Consider the following 20,836-nt stretch of genomic DNA (forward strand, 5'->3'; position numbering starts at 1 on the left):
CTGAAGTGGGACTGGTACCATCAAGAGGTACCACAGCAGCATCTCAGACAGCTGCTTGTTTCTGCTGCCTTGGGTGTACCCACCAGTGCAGCCCTTAACAGACCTCTTGGACTTCCCAACTTAGTGAAGCTACAGGAGAGCACGCGATCATACTGATAAAAAAACCCCAAACATTTATTAGAAGGAATTCTCTTCAAGGCGAGGCATTTCAGACATGCCCAGATATTGCTAAAGCGTCCCTTCGCCATGACCCGCAAATGAAATGGACTGTTTTCCTTATAAGAGGTGAAGCGTATTTACCAACAAGGTGTACAGAAAACCCCATAAACTACTCAAGATGCGATCAGCCAAGAAAACGTGCAGTGTTACAACAATAAATACGTTTTTGTGATATTTAATAATAGAAATTCGGAACAAATTTGTAAAGATTGGCCAAAGCGGTCCCTCCATCCTCGTGCTGTACGTCTCTTTGTCTATTGTTCTTTTAATACATTGCATCTGTAAAAAAAAAAAATTGCAGTCTACTTTGTACAATTACTGCACTGAAGTCCCAAGCAATCTATCAAGTTGTCATGCATTTTCTTCACATTAAACCTTTTTAAAATCTTTCTCTTTTTCTACATTTCAAGAAAATGCAGAAGAAAATTTATTTCTGCCCCCAAAAAAGGCACAGTGAAACATGTCGTTCGTCAAGTCTGGTAACAAGAGGAGTTTGCGACACCGTGTCAGGAGAGCAAATAATCCCCAAAAAGTGGTGTGTTGAAGTTTCAGAAGGTTTGTAAATCAACAAAAATTCAGAGCATCAATAAACCTGCAAACAAAAGGGCTTCGGAAAACATCCCCTCTGGGCAGGTTCTTCTTAGGAAGGTTTGATGAACCCCCTTTTCGCAGCACTTGAAGCCACCCCTGAAATGGGGTGCTGAGGTTACCGGTGGTCCATGTCCCCTGAGGGAGGGACAATGACACGGCTGGGGCTCGCAGGGCGGCCGGACACCGGGCTGGGTTGCGGAAAAGTGCGGCATTACCAAAGGCTACTTACTACTAAGGAAAGTGCTTTTATCTATTGATGGCGCCCAGAAACAGGAACACGAAGCAACGGGTGGGTGAGAGGGAAGGTGAAGGGAAACCGGGAATTATTTCAGCTGGAAACTGGATGAAACGTCGGAGGGAGATTATTTTCCCTACTAGTTTAAAAACTCTCCGCGTTGAGGCTTGCAGCATCTGAGGGACTATCGCTTACTTTAGAGCAGTGTGCAGAAATGCGCAGATTTTGCCTTCATTTCCATTAGCCCCCGATAAATGAGCTCCCTGATAAGGGAACTGATAAAGCTCTGCTAAGGATGGGAAGATGGGGATCCCTCTCCTATGAACTACAGGGAAAAAAATTTATCTCCGACTCTCTCTCCCTCTTTTGTCCATTGCCTCCTCTGAAAGATGCCCCTGTGGGGCCAGAGGAGCCCCCGCATGCCCCAGGAGCCTCAGCATCCCCCAGATACTGCGGCCAGGTACCAGTCACTGGGTGCCACCACCTTCAGGACCGTAGGCTAATTTAAAATAAAGGCAAAATGCCGAGTGATTTGCCTTCCACAGTTTCGAAACGCCGAAGCCTCGCTTCCCAAACCCGGCTCGCGCCGCCGGTCCCACTTCTTGCAAAACAAAGAAATCTGTTTAGGCTCCAGGAAATCCCACGTGCTACCGTAACTAATTCGAGCCCAACTGCATTTGTGGTATTGTCAGGTCTTTAGGACGATCCCGTGCCATTCCCAATGTAGGGAAAAACCATGCGCTTAATTATCTTCTTTAATAATTCCATGGTATGTGATTTATTAAGCAGACTCCTTATTTGTAAACAAAATCAGAGCTACAAATGTGCGAAGATAGTCGCACTTCCTGGCTAAATAAGAGGCAGACAAAGAGCCCTAATGATGCACCAAAAACGCTAACCAAAAATGTACTCTTTAAAAAGATCACCAATTTAATGCTTTTTGTATTTCATTTATCAGCCATGTAGTCATCATTCCCCTCCCTACCACCATCTGTACACACTTTCCCAATAGACCATCACAGCTGTCCCGTTTCTCACACAAACAGTACCTTTTATATGCTTCCCAACTGTTTTTAATAACTGTTCTGTGCGCAGCACTGTACTTCCTTTGTTTTCTTTTTTTTTCCCCCCCTCTTTTTTAAAAAAAAAAAGAAAATAATGAAAAAGAGATATAATCCAAACAAACAGGTCATCGCAGCAATGGGTAAAGGAAGGCAATTAAAATGTTAAATGCCTCCATGGCCACTGACCCGTCCTCGAGGCGCACCAGCGGCCCCCGGCGCGGAGCTGGAAAGTTCCCTGGAGAAGTTGCTAAGGTAGACGAAGCTTGTTCAAAAAAACCGATGTACACGAGTAAGACCGTCTGAGAAATCCTTCATCCCTTTTAATGAGGGAATATTATTCATATTAGATACTGCTCGTGCAACCAGAGGAAGTTTTCTGAGCCCGTTTACCAACTCAAAGATACCACTGCCTCATATTTCAGAACCGCATGGACAGAAACATCCCGATTTTGTGTCAAACTCCGACTCATTTCTCTCTTTCCAAACATCCTGCGCATCCTGACTTTGCATCGATGCTGCTCGTGCCTTCCCTACGCCCAGCCCTGCTGACGGGACCCCGAGCCGGGCTGGACCGCACAAGCTCGGTGGTCCGATGGTGGCTCGGTGGCCTGCAGCAGGGATATTTAATAATTATTAAATTGGAGGATATTTAATATTTAATAATTATTAAATGTCCTCGGCACCGAGCAGATGAGGGTAACTCAGCCCCGAGCCCCGGGCAAATGAAGCCGCTTGCAAAGGGCAACGGCAGGGAGGGATCCAGCCAGGAACGGGGAGAAAAACAGGACTTTCTGAGTGACCCATCTCATGGAAAACCTGCCCTACCAACAAGTCGTTCGGGAATGAAAACTCCATATATTTATTTTTCCCAGGGCAATGCCCACAGCATCCTTCGGCACGCCAGGACGGGACGGGGACTCTGCTCGTACCTTCCTTGTCCCGCGGGCAGACGGCTTCATGCCTTGGGACTGCTCACTGCCGAGACACAGCTCACTATCTTACAGAGGAGTTTATTACTAAAGATTGTACACGTGGAAACAACCATGTCAAATCATGATTTTGACCTCCAGCTTTTGGCCAGAAAAAGAAACAATGTCCATATTTAAAGCCGGTGTTGAGCATGTTGTTTTGCTTATGTATCACGCTCCTGTAGCCAAATTACAAAGACCAGACACCTTGAAGACGCACTTCTGCGACGCATCCCTGAACAGCGCTGAGCTCCCTGGCTGGGCGTTTGTAACTGCATCTGCCTAGGAAGAACCTAAACCAGAGCGGCTGAAGCTGATGTCCTTCTCTACAGGGGGGAAAAAACAAAAAAAGAAAAAAAAAAAAAAAAAATAAAAAAGATTTTGACCACAAAAATCCCACTTCTTAGCTGACTGCCCCATGTTTCCCCCAACTTTTCCATCAATACCCAACCTACGCTCGCAGGGGTTCGGCCGCTATCGAGGCTGATCCTCCCACGGCCAGGCAAGCCGTTTGCGAAGCTTTCAAATCAAACGATGCCGGATTTACTTTCTAGCTGGGCGACAACTACTTTTTACTTTTTAAACGCAGGAACAAATGTAAATAGGTTTGTTGGCTATTTTTAATGAAGTCCTCATCGCGTCAGGAAAAGTCCTCGTCGTCACACAATGAAAGCATTGCAGTGGCTATCCTCCCTAAAAGGGATCCCAACAATAGCTGGGCTTTAGAAAAGCATCCTGATACAAAGAATTCATTCTTCTGATTTACTTGAAACTACATTGCCTTAAAAGAAAAACAAGAAAAAAAAAAAAAGAAAAAGAAAAAGAACTGAACTAAATTTAAATTTTACCCTAAGTTTCTCGCATCATTCAGGGATTTGGCCGTTTTCTTCCATATGAAATATAAACTGGATTGGGTAAAAAGATCAGACAAAATTTCTAGTGAATCTCTTTAGGATGAAATCTGATTGACAATGTATTTCTGCATTAAAATCTCCAGGAAGTGTTCGTCTTGACAATAAACGCAGCAACTATCTGACTTGTCTTTTGATACCTTTACAGGGGTTCATCCCTGTTCTTTCAGTGCATTACAAGCTATTTTGTAACACACGTATTGCCTTTAAACACAGAAACAGTAATTTAACCAGACACCATGCTTATTACAGAGCTCACGCAGCTCATTACCGGTACCTCACACACAAGACTAAATCCGTAGACGCAGAAAAATACAACGCGAATGAGGCCGTCTCAACACTTTGCACTTAGTTCTTCGTCCCGTCTTTCTCCTGAAGCCTTCGGCAGACGGTGCACAGCCCTTGCGCTCGCCCGGAAAACTTTGCCTTCGCCGAGCGCTCGGGGTTAGGACGAGCCTAAGAGGGCTGTACGGAGACACCCCCCTATGAAATATTTCTCTCAAGTTTGCATTTTGGACCTAGCGATGATCCCCGCGGTGGGTTTCCTGGGCTGAGGAGCGCTCCTGCTCTCCCATCGCCTGTTATTTAACGTGGGGCGGCAGCGGCCGGGACGAGAAGGGAGATGAGCGGGTTTCGATAGTGATGCTATGAGCGTGTTATTAATATGACAAATGGATGAAGCCAAGGAGCAGGAAAAACACCAGCTACACTTCTGTGGCCAGGGCAAAGCACCACGGTGGCAGGTCTGGAGGATTTGCTGTCACCTGCAGCTCTTGCAGGTGATGCCACATTAGTTTTACATCCCATGGAAGGTGTGCTCCATCCCCACACACGCCACAAGCCCTGCCCAGACCCCACGTACCACTGGTTGGGATCTCAGCAGCACAAACTCACCGGTGCCACCGTCCAGCTCCCCACGGCACCAGTGAGAGCTGGGGACAGACACCACCTCCCATGGGGTGCGCGCACCAGGCGAGTGAGGTGGGCAGGAGAAACCCATCGACGGCTCTTCCCCAGGAGCGCCAGGGGCTCCCTGCTGCGCCCCATGGGTGTCCGGCTGGAGGAGACCTCAGTGGTACACCCTCCTGTGATGTTTTTAAACAACCTTTTTCCATCATTGAGAAACCCAGAGTACTCATCAACCAAACCACCACCAGGTACCATGCTCACACGGTCCTCTCCAGCACAACCAGCTCACCTGGGCCAATAACCCGGCCTGGGACACCCACCAACCCCATGATAATTTCGTGCTTCTCCACAGATACATCTCACCCCAAAACATGAACATGCTGAAACATCCAATCATGTTCTGGCACGCATGCCAAAAAAAAAAAAAAAAAAAAAAAAGCCCATGGCAACAAAGACGACAGCTTGCCAATGGCAGCTGCTGCACGCGCACACAAAATTAAACTATATTCTTCTGAAAAGGGATATTATTATGGCATTTGTTTCCCCTCACCCATCACCCTCACCCATTCCCTCACAAAATAAGGGGGAAACACCAACACGTATCAAACATTAGGAGAGACGGATAAAGAAAGAGTGAGAGGCGCTGCCCTGAGGAGGGCCGGGATGGAGAACGCAGGGTTTAACAGGAGATCCAACTGGGTGGATCAGGAATGGATGCACGGAGTCGCCCTGAAATACCGGCTCACCTACGGCACTGGTGTGGCACATGCACGTTAAATATTCAGCCTTTCGATTGCGGGAGGCCCGCGGATGCTGAACTGCATCAAGTTTGGTCAAGCCGGCCCCTGGCTACAACACAAATGTGCAAACGCACGCTTCTGTACGTTAAATAGCATCTGATGGAACCTGTTTTCGCTTCCTTTCCTTGGCGCGGGCCTGCCTGATGCCTCCCGTGCCGCTATGCAGTGCACGAGATGATAGCCGTCTCCTCACTTGTGAAGATAAATGTCATATCGGACCTCTGACATCATGTATTCTCCGAGTAATTATTTTTGATATCGTAAGAGTTGTACAGGGCGCACAATAAAATTAAAAAGTAGAAAGCAAGGTTAATAAGATTATCGTGTTGGTATAATAGGTAATGCATTTTGCAGTATATCCTTAAATCTGCCCTCTCAAAACATAATTAAATAACTGTGATTTATATTTTAAAGGAACGCAGACATGCAGTGTATCCTCCTACCCACATATGCTAATTGCTTTCAGCCCCTAAAAATCACACAGTTGTTTGCAGCTTTTTAATCCTCATGTGTAAATAACCCGACTCAGGTCCAAGTTATGAACAATGAAGTCCAGGAAACTTTCAGAATAGCCTGTCATTAAACCCGTCTTGATTTTATCTTGCTAATCTAATGGCACTGATGTGTACCGAAGCCTGCGGGGAAGGAGGAACGACTCCCCAGGGCCCTTCGTACCGGCCCGAGAGCCAACGTGCCGGCTTGCCGAGACACCGGGATAGCACTCGGACTGGGAGGGTGGATATTAAGGACACAGAGAAGGGACCGAGACTCCCTTAGGAGGAACCTATGGATGGATAAGCTCAGGATACCCCCTCCCGGGTCTCACTGGGTGTCTGCGTGCACCGCAGCCACGCGGGGACCCTGGGCAACGTACGCCTACACGTACACCTTCGCTGTAGGCAACGCTCAACCGCGCCGCTCTCCATTTTGCACTCGCACGTGAGAGGCTGGCACACAAAATGGAGGCCCCTGTGTATTTTACAGACAGCGGCTGCAAATCCAGCCCAAATCCATCCGCTCCACGGCGGCCATGTCCTCCTCCTGCATGCCGAGCCGCGACGATGCCACACGGAGCCATGCTAGCTGGAAACACTTCCAGAAAATACATATAAATACGCCGTTATCCCTTCAAACTGAATTACGCTGTGACGAGGGGATCGGCCGGGGCGCTGCCCTTGCAATTGGGCACAAAATGCTGCAACCCCCCCAGAGAACTTGCTGGGATAACACTGCCCCACACGTCACGGGCACCGCGACCCATCCGCTGATCCCAGCTGGGCTTTTTGGTGGCTACCATAACGCAGGTGATAATTAACAATAACCGAAGACGAAATGAATGGAGAGCATCACGTGAACGGAAAAACCAAAAGGGAGTAAAAGGAATTTTAGTTCACCCACAACTCTTATCTACCGAGAGCCCTCACTGTCGTAAGGAAACCTTCAGGGTCGGCTGCTGTTGGGAGGCTAAAATAATTTGCCTGGAATTTACAGCCTCTAATTTAATCAGCAGCTCCAACCCTTGCCTGCACAGAAGGAAGCGGGGCCAGAGCCGGACCTGCGGCTCCCAGCGAGGATGCCCCAAAAGCCACCCCACTGGGGACAGTCCCCAAGCCCCGCAGGGTCCAACTTCGGGACGTATATGACAAAGCGCGGGCTTTTGGGGGGGGATTGAGGGTTTACGGAGCAGCGCCTGGCATTCGTTTGCTGGTTGCGAAAGCCTCAGCCGGTGCCTGAACCCGAAGCACGGAGGGGAGGAGGAGGAGGAGGAGCTGCGAAGAAGCTCAAGGCATGGAAAACGAGGGATGCCCTTTCCTTTACATCTGAATGGGGAGAAAATACATAATTGTAATAATAAATAACGGGTTTTATGAACAATTAGGATTCCACTGTCTCTTTGAAGGGTTTGAAAAGCTGACACGATGTTTTGGGTTCTCCAGATTCAGCTTTGAGGCCTCAACCAAGAGAAACATTCAGCCCCGCTGTGTACAGCAGTGACCACAACAAAGATTGTGGTTTCTCCCACACTCGCCTTAAATAGATCTAAATTAATGCTATTCATCATTGGGTGGAAAAGAAGGGAAATATAAAAGTGCAGTCGCTTGTAGACAAGCCAGCAGCGTTGGGCAACTTTCTTACCATTCAAAGGCTTCTCCCGCTTCTGCACCTCAAAGCCCGCCGGGGCAAGGAGGTATGGAAATAACGCGCCCTTATACCGGCCGAACCCATCACCTGGAAAACATCCTGGGCATATGAAATACGTCTTTATCCCGTGTTTATTTGTTGTTGCTGTTGTTGTTGTTGTTGGAGAACGGGGAAAGCTAAACCACATGACTGAACTCCTGCCAGGGGTTCGTGATAGAGCAGACCGTCCCAAGTGCCGCACCAGTTAGTATCTGAATTATCACGGATACTCACCGGCTCAGTTACAACTGCATGGGGAGAACAGTTGTCCCACCTAAATCCTGCTTCTGTCAGCTACCGCCCTGCCCGCGGCTGCAGAAAGCGGCCGGTCCCGCTCCCCGAAGCGGAGAGCATCGGTAGATGGAGATATCTTTCCGCGCCACGCGGTCCGTGCATGCCCATGATAGGTGGGTGCGGGTAAATGTGGGGTGTTGGGGAGCTGTAGCTGCCATCTCCCCACCTCTCCCGACTGAGATACAGACCCAGGCTCCCGCCACCGACTTTTTCTGGGCACCTTTTATAAGGCTAAAGCAATGCAAAATAAATCTGCCTTCTCCCGGTATTCCTTGAGGGCAGAAATACTGTGAGATGCCTTCGTTTCACTTTTTTCTTTAAAACTATAGATGTCTCACACCGGCAAAAATTAATAGAGAAAAAAAACCACCCCAAAACTATGAGCCCCCAAACATTAAAATCTCATCTGAACACCGAACCGTTCGGGTTCCCCTGGGCGTGCGCAGGGAGCCCTGTACAGGCAAAGCGCGTGAGATACCCGGTGCGAAGCTGGCTGCGTGTTTCTCAGTAAGCGCCCTTTGCCTGTCGAACCGCGTAGGGACTATTAACGCCGCAAACAAAACTTTTGAGGACCATTTTGGGTGAACGCTGGAACAGCCACAGGCTGGAAGGAGGTTTTGAAAAGCCTGATATAGGGAGGGAATGTCACGGATGCGTTAAAAGCCTTCGGATGCGTGTGAAAACGACATATATATTACACATTATCTCCACAGAACAAACACCATTTGAAATGTGCCCCTTTTTAACTGCCATTATGAGCTGTCTAAAGAGCATTTTCGTTGAAACTTGGGAGGAAAGGAGAAGGAAAAAAAAAAAAAAAAAAAGCCCACTGATCTTACACCTGCTCTTTAGCAGTGGGAAGTGGGTTCTCAATCTGTTAACATGACCATCTGGCCAATCTGCATATCACGGCTATCTGGATTACGGTACGATGGAATGACAATAACGTAGCCAAAACAAAAGTAAAATGCATCAAAAACTAACAGTAGCGCAGCCCTTTTGATTTCAAATTAAATAATAAATGTGGTATCACAGCAAAGCGAGACAGCCAGCTAAATAATTAAAAATAAGCCTTCGCTACGGCATAATTAAGTAAACAATATGGTGTGTGTTCCTATATGAGCCGGCAAGAGTTTCCGCCGTCGAACGCCCCACTTTTTGCGAAGCAGCTACCAGGAGTTCGAGGCGCTGCGACAGCGCTTTGGGTGATGTGGAGTATTGTCAGGACACCCCTCGCGTCCCTGCGACGCGCCGAACTGCCCGCGCCTATCGCCAGGATTAATGCGGCAACAATCAACACCAATCGTCCTAAAAGATTAGGGCGCAAAAGCCTTATGTACCTTTCCGACCCCCCTCCAGTACCTCCACGGGTATTTTGGCCACCTGCAGCCGTTCTCTGCACTAGCCAATCTTTGGGTTATTCCCATCGACGCCTCTTTGCGGTGGGTCCAAGTAGAAATATTTAAAAATCCGCCCATGGGAACGTGAAATGGGTCTGCTTAAAGTTCAAGGTCAGGTGCTATATGCTACGGCCCAGGCAGTTACCCACAGAGCATATTTAGACGCTAAGTTAATTTTCCCAGTCGCAGAAATAAGGCTGGCTTCTCGCACCTCCGCTGGCTTCTTTTCTGAACACGAAGACAAAAACGAGCTCGTGTAAATAAAACCCTGTCCCCAGGTTCCTCTTAAATTTGGGATTTTTTTTCAATGTCCTCCCGAAAGATTAAAAGATTTTCTCTGCCGCAAATACCTCGCTAGCTTAATTCTCGCCCGAAGCGCATAATGATGGCCACCCAAAAAAATAAATCGGGCATCGCAGCATCGCCTCCTGGCCTGCCACCCAGCTTCGTCCACTGGAGAAGCCTCTAAAAACTGTGACCTCTCACAAAATTTAACTACTTCCATTGCGAATCTATTCTCCAATCTGATCACATTAGCAGAAGGAACTCCAAAGCAGTAAAAAACTCCAGAAAGTTCTCGGTTGAGTGCCTACTAATGAACAAAGGTTAACTTTATCTAAAAGGTCAAATGCCTGGTGGCTAAGGTTGTGACCTTAACAACTTAAATTGTGACCTTGCCACGTGCCTAGTATATTGTAGATTCTGATACAGATCATCTGGTAAAGGACCGGTCATAAATTAGCTTTACTGTTCGACTCCCACAAAGAAAACGGTTTGCCACAATGGTTTCCAACTTGTCATTTGATACAAGAGCAGAATAAGTGAAAACTAAAAAGCGAACCCAAGTTCAGGGTATGAAAATGCCGCCTGCTTTTAGTTAAGCAGATTAGAAACTGCAAACTGAGAGCAATACTCTAGATTTCAATACATTTTTTGGTCAACCTCTAATTCACAAAACACCGATCTTACTTTCCTTTTTTTTTTTTTTTTTTTTAAACGAAAATGACATGTAGTTTGCCTATTTGCATATTTTTGTTTTCTCTTTCCAGCCATTTCTTAAAGAGAATAATTGATTTCAGTAGCTTTGTAAGGAGCACTATTTAAATCTGTGCACATGTGTTCCCTTACAGATGATAGTGCCTACTGAAGAAAAAGCGTGGATTCAAAGCAATAATTATTGTACATGTTTAGAAGGAAAGGGACATCTCGCTGCTGAAGTCATCTTGAATAAGGGCATCTTGGAAGAGAATAATCCCCCCCCGCCCCCAAAAAAAAAAAAAAAAGACGACGAAGAGTAGGGGGGGGAGGAAAACCCAAGAAAAAGAGAAGCGAGCACTATGGGTGAAAAGGTCACAATGGTTTTGGCACGTATCTTCAAGCACGTTTCGGAGTCTGTGCCTCCTGCCAATACTGGCAACTTCTCAAAACTTTTAAGGAGGTAAAAACATTGTTTAGTGTTTACAAATCTTCTGTACTATAGCAGATGCTCGTCAAATCCGCTATATGTAAGTTGACCAGCCTACCTAATATTTGCGCTGGCGACTTCCTCCTGATAAATAAGCGGTCCATACATTTGGGGAGCGAGGTCGGATGGAGTTTGAGACAAAGGACCCTTAATTTTTTTTATTTTTTTTCCCCCTTTTGTAATTTTCCTGTTGCGCACCCGGCACAAGCTGCCATTACTGCGGGTCTGCGGGAACCAATGGCTGTCAACTTGGCCAATGTTCAGGTGTAACAAAGACTGCTGGGATACATCGGAGGGGGGAAAAAAAAGGGAAAAAAGGGGGAAAAAAAAAAGGTAGCCTATATGCGAGGCTTGCGGTACACCTCTGTGAAGCGATATAGATGGCGACCACTCTGTGCTACCTCCGAAAAATCATTTTGTCCCCCTCCCCGGTGAGGTTTAGCAGGGAATACGCCGGCACACGCTACTGCATTAAGAGCACAATGCGATGCGTGCAATCAGCAAACAACGGCCGAAAACACGAAGCGGTGCGGTCTGCACCGGCGCGTTACCGCTTACACAAAACCGCAAATCTAACCCAAAAAAAAACAAGCCTAAGCCTCGCGCTAACTCTCCGCGGCGAAGATCTAGTCCGAAGAACAATTAGTGCAATTGCTGCCTGTTGACGATGACGGCAGAAATAAATAAGAGTTCGCTATCAAGGCTACTGTTTGCCAACAGCGTGCTGATAAGATGGTGTATCCCTAATCACAATATTGAACTTTTATAATGTCTATTGCCCGACTGTTATAGCAGGGAGAGGATGCCTTTGAGCTCCCCGGAGAACTTGCAGCCCTGGGTTTGGTCCTTTTCTCCCCATCCTACGTTTTTGCGACCCTACACGCCGGATAAACCAAGACCGTTGGCTTCTATTAACAACTTTTGCACTCTGCAAAGGCTGCTTTTCATTTGGGAAACACAATACAGACCAGTATTTACCGGCACGGCACTATATATAAATCTAAATAATGAAAACCTGCGTGCCATATAGCACTACATAGCGGTTTTTCAGCTGCGGATATCAAAACTCTTAAAGCACGTCACCCGCTCCAACGCGGAGGAGGAAACTGAGGCAGACAAAAGGGACGCGAGTCGCCAGTCTCCTTGGGGACGGGGACGGAACGGGAGGGGACTCGCAATGCCCCAGCCCCAATCTCCCTTCGGCTAGCCATAAATCGGTAATCCTTCCTTCACCGTGCCCCATAGTAAATTGCAGAGTAAATAAGTGATTTTCCACAATATTTGCCTACCTCACCTTCACCACAAAAGTGCAATACGATTTACCAGATCGCACCGAAGCACAAAGTAAATTTCACAGCTTATCTGTAGGAAATACTGTGAGGATACTCAAAAGTTATTTCCGGACGGGGATCGTACCCGTAAAAATCACGGCGGTGACACCGCCTGCGGTAACAACCGCTGCCGGGACTCAGCGCAGGAAAACTTTGGGGAAGCCAAAACTTTCTGCGAGATCCTCTGAAGGAAGGCGGATTGGAAATGCAGGCTCCCGGTGCTGTAATTTGCTCAGTTTTCTTACTGATACGTACTGATATAGAAGTGGTTTCTAACAATATGATTCCTCTCCCCCCCGCTCCTCATTTTTTCCAGCCTCTCCAGCCCCTCAACGTGAAAGCCAGGCTGAAAACCAGGGGGACCCATGCACGCTCTACACGAAAACCAGGGCCTAGCACTTCACAGGCGCACATTTTTCTGCAATATAATCACTCGGGAGAACTACAATAGCGTATTATTTTATCCAGTCAACCTACTACACATCCTCTGGGCACACCGAGCCGCTCCGCGGGCAGGGTGTACTTTGCGCTGGAGTCAGAGATCCCAAGATTTTCATTTTCATCGCATGCAAAAACATCTCGCCGCCCTCCCCTCCCTCCCCCCACCCCCCCCACAAGCACAATATTATCAAACCAGGAATTTGTTTCAAGACCCGCTTGGCTTCTGGGTGTATAAATTGTGATATTGCAGGGGGGGTTTAAACACCTCCTTTTCCCCACAGGACTGTCTGGGGGTTGTTTTGTGGCCGCTCAGACCTCACGGCTGGGTTTTGCTATCGAGGGACCGTCTTCCCCTTCCCCTCCAAGCCCAGTCCTGCGGGATTTACACTCCCCATCCCACCCCTGGTACTCCTGACCCACAGGCCTCGGGCCTTCTCAGACTACTTTATGCATAACATATACAACTTTTTTTTTTTTTTTAAATTAAAAACCTATATCTATATGCTTTCCCCCCAAAATCATGTGAAAAATCAGGATAAAGGAAGCCATGTCCGGCTGCGATCCCTCCTAGGACAACATTTAGGATAACACCTGTGAAGGATGCCCGAAACGCCGTTAACCCCGGGATACGCGAGAGCCGCTTTTACACGGCTGCACCTTAAAAAGCCCACGAAAACAAAAACAAAACAAACAAAAAAGGGGTGGGGGGGGCAGTTTTGGCCCTCCCCTGGCCGCCCCGGGAGGGCGATAACCGACGTCCCTCCTCTCCCTCCCCGCTCATGCAGCCGCCGCCGGGGCACGGCACCCGGCACGGAGATAAACCGAAAAGTTGGAGAAGGTGGTATAGAAAGGCACTTACCTGCTGCGTGCACAAAGTATGCCAAATATAAATCGAGTTCCTTAACAGAAACTCCTATATGGTGGGGCTGTACGCACAGCCCGGGGTTAGAGCACTGTGGGGACTTTACAAGGCGCTCGCCATCAGTACTTTCGAGCGGAATACCTTTAAATAAAATCACCATAACAAGGTCCAACCTCCAGACCTTATCTGCCTGGCGAAGGCAGTCAATTCTTCTCATCTTGCCCTTCTGGTCTGGATTGGAAAGAACGCAACACGGAGGCTTTTTTCCTGTGACTGTGAGAACAAAATCCTCCCGAAATTCAGGCCTGATATCTTTCCGGAGCTTTGCCAGAAGTCTGGATGCCCATTTTTGCTTTACCTCGGGTTTTTCACTTAGCAGTTCGTCCTTCACGGCTCTCTCTTCCTCTTTTGACATGCGTTTTTCATGTTTTTTGAAGTATTTTCTTTTTCGGGCTTGCAGGTTGAACCACGTGTATGCAAACGCTCGGACGTGAGGCAGAAGTGCTTCGATGAAGGGATGAAATTCATCCTGAAAAAGTTACAGAGAAGGGTCGATGTCACCGAAAACATAACAAAAAGCCTTCAGAAACAGGGCTTTCGCGAGGCGCTAAGGCTGGCCGGGATGGCGAGGATTTAGGAGGGTGCTTGTATGGTTTTTTTGGGGCTGACAGACCCCGACCCCGCCACCGCCGCGTCCCCGCTTCACCTCGCACCCACCCGAAACCTCCCCCGAAAACGGGGTCCCACTTCAAACCCAGCACCCCGGCGGAGGCGGTGCAGCGATGGGGCCCTTTCCCCGCGCTCCAAATCGCTCCTATTTTTTTTTTTTTTAAGGAAAAGAAATATAAAAAAAAGAAAAAAGGGGGAGAATGAGTTAAAAAGCTAAAAAACCTGTCCACGAGTCCACTTGCGGAGCGCGTATCTCCCTTTGCTCTCTCCCTGACCCCGCTGCTTGCGGTGTAGCCAGCGTATGCCCGCCAATTTGGCAAATCCTAAACATTTGGATGCCAATCAATGTTTGTATGGGGAAGTCTAAAGTATAGTAAAACTTTCCCTAAGATATATTTGGAAATAGTAGCAGGCAGTATAGTAAAACGCCAATGTAGCTGCACATACAAATACAATGAAGGGTGGTTTTCTCCCCGTTTCCTAAGCGGCGACGGGAGCGGAAAGTAAGGTGGATGATTTATCCCGCGTGCGAAACAATAACTGACACTAAAATCCTAGAAAAAGCAACTCTCGCCATTATTTTTTTTTTTAATAAAAGTTTTGTTTACATTTACTCAAAAATAAAAACAAATAAAACCCTGATATTTACGCATGTTAGGAGAAGACAAACTCAGAGCCTTTCTAGAAAATAAAAAGAAACAGGAAAATTCGAAAAATGCGGTAACAGAAAACCTCAGCACGACTTCTGCAAATACACATAGAATTATTAATTTTTTTTCCTTTATGCGTTGCGTCGTATTTTCATATATTTAAAAAGAAATGCCCTACTCGGAAAGTTAGTTTGGCCATCCAGAGACACCGCTTGCTCTGTGTAACGAGGAGTTCAAGATCACCCCCTCTTCCTTGGCACAAAAATAACCACGATTAAAATTATACTGACAATTTTACAAAAAAAAAAAAAAAAACCAAACACAAGAAAGACCCCCAGATTTTGTTAAAAATAAATAAATAAAAATATATATATTCTCCGAAAGTACTACATAAATCAGCCAGGGAGATCAAAACATATTATAACACACTGGGACCACGCTTTTTGTTTTTCTCTGAATAAATGAATGACCAAACTCCGGGCCGGACGTAAAAACATATATAGCCTGTGGGGGCCTGATCCAGCACCGCGTGCTGGGGACGTCCCTGCTTCCAGGGGCCGAGTTCCTCCTCCTCTCAGGATCGGGCCCTCCAGGAGGGAAAAAATGAAAAGTAATTTGTGCAACGTTTTCCCCCAGCATGGTAAAAGCCACCCGCTGCCTACCCTTGCAAGGCAACACTGGGGATTTTTCAGATTAACTAACTTTTTTTTTTTTTTTTTTTTTTTTTTAAATTATCCCATGGAGTACGTTTCCTACCCAAATCATCACAGGTCGTGCAAATATTGTTATTAGCAGAGACATCTTACTTCCTTTCAACACCTTATTTTAACTTGCGTTTTCTTTTCAAAAATCAGGAAAAATTTGAGAAATCAATAGTAGAAATATCTATCAGCAAAATCCTCTTGTAATTCAAGACCTTCTGCTGACTTCCCAAAAGCTTTCATTGCACTTATTCTGAGTGGCCCCTGAATTGTAAATACTTAAATCCATAGGTAATACCACAGCATTTATTTTTATTTTAAACACAGATTGTTAAAAACTACCAAAACCGGCACAATATATTTCATTACAGCACAGCAGAGCGGCAGTAATCACAAGTACTATGACTGATCATTAAAATATAAGCAGGTAAAATAAAACAAATCACTCCAATGATTGGCACGCTCTTCTTTTTTTTTTTTTTTTTTTTTCCCTTCCCCCCCACGTACACCCCCCCCCCCCCATCCTCTACTGGAAAAGATCATAGTTTCAAATTTCAATAAAGTTTAAAAAAAAAAAAAAAAAAAGAAAGAAAGAAAAAGATTGCTGTGAGTTTGCAGTCGGCAGATTCAAAAAGTGAGAGGAGGCACAATCCCAGCACATGGAGCTGCTCTCACCCACCAGAAACAGCTCTCGGGGAGGGGAGGCGGGGTGGGGGGGGTGTGGGGGAAACGACGGAAAAAAAAAATTGATAAAAAATACCAAAACTACAGGTCCCTACAAGCTATTAAAAATAATAAAGCCCCCCTTCTGATCCCTCCTGTCCTTCCCCTTCTCCACTCAGGGAGAGGGGAGGAAAAAAGGCCTTTTGTCAAGTGGAAGTTTATCTGCGAAGGTACCCGCAGCAGAGGCTCCACAGACCCACAATGAGCCAGGGGAGCGCTTCCAGCGCTCCTGGTTTCTAAAACACGCCTCGGTACACCCTGAAATATTTTAACTTTTCTGCTTTAAGCAAGCGCTTTGTCCTGCCTGATCTCATGTGCTCGGGACTTCTTTTGGCCGGGCGCTGGATGCTGTCCAAGAGAGAGTCGCTTTAACCTGCGCTGAAGCTGACTGCTACGATGTGAACCTGAAAGGGGAGGTAAAAACAACACACCCCCCCCCCAAAAAAAATTAAAAAAAAAAAAACCAAAAAACCCAAACCTAAAAACCACTTTAAAAGACTTCAGGGAGGGGGGAGAGGGAGGAAAATAATAAAAAAAGAAGGTGCTTTTTGGTGTCAAGTCATGGCTGAAGTAAATGAAAAGCACCGCTGCTCGGCGCGCGAGGTGCGCACGTCCCTGTTAGACTCCAATGTGTCTTTTCAAAATGGTGTACGAGGAGAAAAGGTTAATGACTCATAAACAGACCAACTTTCAAACTGTCTTGGTAAACACGCCGCTCCGTAAAAATCGCGCCGCTTCAATCTCGGCGGCGAGGTATTAGCAAAGTCGAAGTGGAAATAAAAGCACTCGGGACTGATCAAACAAAATTGGGCTGGAAGCGGGGAGGTGGTGGTGGGGGGGAAGCAGTTTCTGCACAATACAATTATTTATTTCAGTGTTATTATACTTCCCTCCCCCCCCAAAAAAAAAAAAAAAAGTTTAGGAAATGTGTCAATGCAAGTGTGCTAACAGATGTGCAGACCTGCCTGCAGCCTCGCTGCAAAATATCAAGATTTTAAGTAACTGGTGGAAAAGGAGAGGATCTTTGCCTTTCCACAACTTCGCTTTTAAGGGAAACTTTCAAAGTATTTGATAAAGGCGTCTGCTTTCCCCCCTCGGCGTTTGATGGGTCACCTAAAAATAAAAGGCATCAGAAAGCTGGGAAAGCGGGAATAAAAAGTAAGTTGGGTGGGTTTGTTTGGGGTTTTTTTGCTTCATTTCACTACTCTGCAAAGTTTGAGGATCCAGCCCTCCCGAGAGCAGCCTGTTTCTAAGCAGCACCTAAAATTTGGGCCGCACAATTCTGCATTGCGTGGACCGAAATTCTCCTCTGCTCTTTAGAAAGGTGTAAAGAAAAAAAAAAAAAAAGGAAAAAAAAAAAAAGAAAAAAAAAGGGAATAAAACCCCACCACCACCACCAAAAATCCCCTACGACAAAAGAGCCCCAAAACCCGGCCCAAAGGCGCCCGCAATAGTGTAACACTGCAAAGGAGTCTTTTGAAACACTGTATTTCTGCTGATGTTTTTTGAAATTAAGCCAGCTACACCGACCCTTGTTAATATTTTTTACAATCCATTTGCTTGTAAATCTATTAGGAGATGTGCGTACGTTCCCCAACTCTTTCCTAGCTCTTCAGCAGATATGTAAATGCAACGATGTTTAGGTTTTTTTCCTGACAGATGATACAAAATGCTCGTGCCATTTCAGTTCCAGTGCTTGGATAAATACGCTCATAACCGGGATTTTTGTTTGTTTTCCTCTTCTAACCCACTTTCTAAAGCTTCCCTTTAAATCTGAACCAAAACTTAAGATCAAAAAAAAAAAACAAAAAAAAAAACCCACCCAAACAAATCTCTGTCCCAAAACTTGTATCAATAAAAGCTCCTGAAATGAAAAATAGGAAATTGCTTGCTGTCGCTCCGGCCTCACCCCCCTTTTTCTAAAGAAAATGACAGAATCACCTAATTGATCCTTCGGAGGGAAGAGTTTGTCAGGAGGCCTCTAATCCTCATATTACTTTTCCAAACGTGCAACAAGAATGCGAGATTTGCACAACTGAGTAAAAGCACAGTACTTGCCTTTTTCTTTTTTTAAATTAAAAAAAAAAAAAAAAAGTGCGTGGGGGGAGACACGACACCAGGACAGGGAGCAACCGGCCCATGGATTTATTTTCTCTCCTTAACGTGGAACTGGGCCTACTGAACCCACGGAGCGACACGTGCGGATGCAGAGCGACGCGGTGCCGGCCCTGCGAGGAGCGTATCGCTGAGGCAGAACTGACAAAACCCAGGTATTTTGCAGAGTTGAATTAAAGGCACAAACTTTGGGCAAGGCAGAGCGCGGAGTCGCATCCCGCGTCCTTCGCAAACTCCCGTTTTCCTCCTGCCTTTAATCAAGTGGACGGCTTTTTAAACCCGGTGGAGTTTCGTGCCCCCGACGGCCTGGCTTCTCCTCGCCTGGCACCCCAGAAATTTGGAGGAGGCTAGGGAAAGGTGGGGGGGGACGACACACCAGGGCGAGGGAAGGGGACGAAACTTTTGCAGCTCTTCAGGCTGCCTGGGAAGCTGCTTCCCCTCGCTCTGCATTTCGTTGCCTTTTTCTCGACGGAAAGAACCCGGAGAGGCTTTCTCACCGGGAGAAAAAAAATATTCAAATTAAATTAATAAGAATAATGTAGTCAAAATCTCCTGCAGGAGGAAATAATCTGGGGTTTGAGTCCACCACAAAGCATTTCCTCGTTAAACCATTATATCCTGCTAATTGAAGGTGTGTAATTTAGCGTCCTGCAGCAGCGTGCGGGGAAAGAGGGGGGGGGGTTTGGGGGGGGGGGGGGCCGGGCGGCGCTCCGCGGCCGCGCAACTCGGGGGCACCGCGGGGCGACCTCCCTCCCCCCTCCTCCCTTCCCGCCCCCGCGCAGCCCCGTCCCGCCGCAAGCGGGGGGGTGAGGGGGGAGCGCAAAAGTTGCGCCGAGTCCCGCGGGGGGCCCGATCCGCGGGCGGGAGGGTCGCTGGGGCGGGGGGGGGAGGACTCGACACAGACATACACACGAGGGACAAGTTTGTGGGTGTCCTCCTCTCCCCCCGGAGGCGGGGGGGGGGGGGGGGGCTCGATCTGCGCGGGTGCGGAGGGCACACCGCGGCTGCAGCGCGGGAGCGTACCCCAGGTGCGGAGGACGCTCCGTCTCCGCGCCCGGTGACGGGGGTGGGGGGGGAGGAATATGCGGGGAGGCTGCGGGGCCGATCCCACCCGCGTAACCCCCGGGTGGGGAGGTGCGGGGGGCGCCTGGAAGCGGCGCAGCGGCTGCGGCGGGGCGCGGAGCGGAGCGGCGGTGCGGGCGGGCGGCGGCGGCATCGATCGCGGATGACCAAGCACGGCGGGGCCGTGCGGGGCGTCCCGCAGCACAGCCCCCCCCCACCCCCCCACACACACCCCGCCACCACCACCACCCCCCCTTTATTAATTAATCCATTAATAAGTAGGCGCCATTAGCCATGTGCCGACACAAATGGCCGTGCGGGCTGGGGGGTGGGGGGGGGCGGTAGGGGGGGGACGCAAGCGAAAGGCAACAAAGTTAGTTTCGGCGAGCTGCGTTCGTGCCCCTTCCCCGGCGCGCAGCGACACGCACCCCCCCGCGCAGCGCCGGCCCCTCCGCGCCCCGGCAGCCGCTTACCTGGGTGAGACAGAGCGGAGAATACATGACTGCTGCGGGGGGCTGCGGTTTGGAGGTGTGCGTGTGCGGGGAGAGAGGGAGAGAGAGAGAGAGGGGGGGAGAGAGGGAGAGAGAGGAGGGGAAAAAAAAAAGAGAGAGAGAGAGAGAGAGAGGAGAGAGAGAGAGGAGAGGAGGGGGAGCCCCGAGCCTGCTTCTTGCTTTCACATTTCCAACTCTGCCAAACTGCAGCCAGCGCGGAGCCGCTCCATGAGCTGAACTTTAACCCCGCCTCGACTTTCCCGCACTACGCGCTCGGCATGCCTGCCCTGCGCGACGTTAAAGGCATAGCGCACGCTTGCGCGCCTCCGCCGCACCCCCCCCGGCCTCCTCCTCCTCCTTCTCCTTCTTCTCCTTCCTCCAGTTCCGCGCCCCTCCGCGCCGCTCTGCCTCCGCGCCCGGCTCCGCTCCGCGCTCCGCGCCGCCCGCGGGGGCGGGGAGGGGCGGGGAGGGGGATGCGGCTCCTCCGCCTTCCCTCCGCCCCGCCGCCCCGCAGCGCGGGCAGTGCGCGGAGAGGAGAGCGGTGCTGGGCTCAAAGTTTTCTTCTTTGGGTTTTTTTGTGTGTGTGTTTGGGGTTTTTTTATTTTTTTTTTTTTATATATTTTTTTTCCCGACGGCTGCGGCTCCGCTCGGTCCTTGGCTGGGGGTAGGGGGGGGACAGAGGACGGGGAGGGGACGGGAGCGACGCTGCGTTCACAACTTTCCCCATCGCCTTTGGCACTTGTCATTTTAAATC

At 48.4% G+C, this 20,836-nt stretch overlaps 1 protein-coding gene across 15 annotated transcripts in view; it reads right to left on the reverse strand.

Moving 5' to 3' along the window:
• The window catches only part of NFIA (nuclear factor I A), a 362,170-nt gene that overhangs the window by 238,019 nt on the left and 103,315 nt on the right, over positions 1 to 20,836 (reverse strand). For 9 of the 15 annotated variants that reach the window (XM_063344271.1, XM_063344275.1, XM_063344270.1 and 6 more), the window contains exon 2: positions 13,669 to 14,200. In XM_063344271.1, coding sequence (XP_063200341.1) covers positions 13,669 to 14,200 — 532 coding nt within the window. Of the gene's footprint in view, positions 1 to 13,668; positions 14,201 to 20,064; positions 20,456 to 20,836 lie in introns of those variants that run through there. The other 6 variants (XM_063344283.1, XM_063344282.1, XM_063344280.1 and 3 more) reach the window with 1 other exon arrangement.

The sequence above is a fragment of the Chroicocephalus ridibundus genome, chromosome 8, assembly GCF_963924245.1.
Source record: "Chroicocephalus ridibundus chromosome 8, bChrRid1.1, whole genome shotgun sequence".
Lineage (NCBI taxonomy): Eukaryota > Metazoa > Chordata > Aves > Charadriiformes > Laridae > Chroicocephalus > Chroicocephalus ridibundus.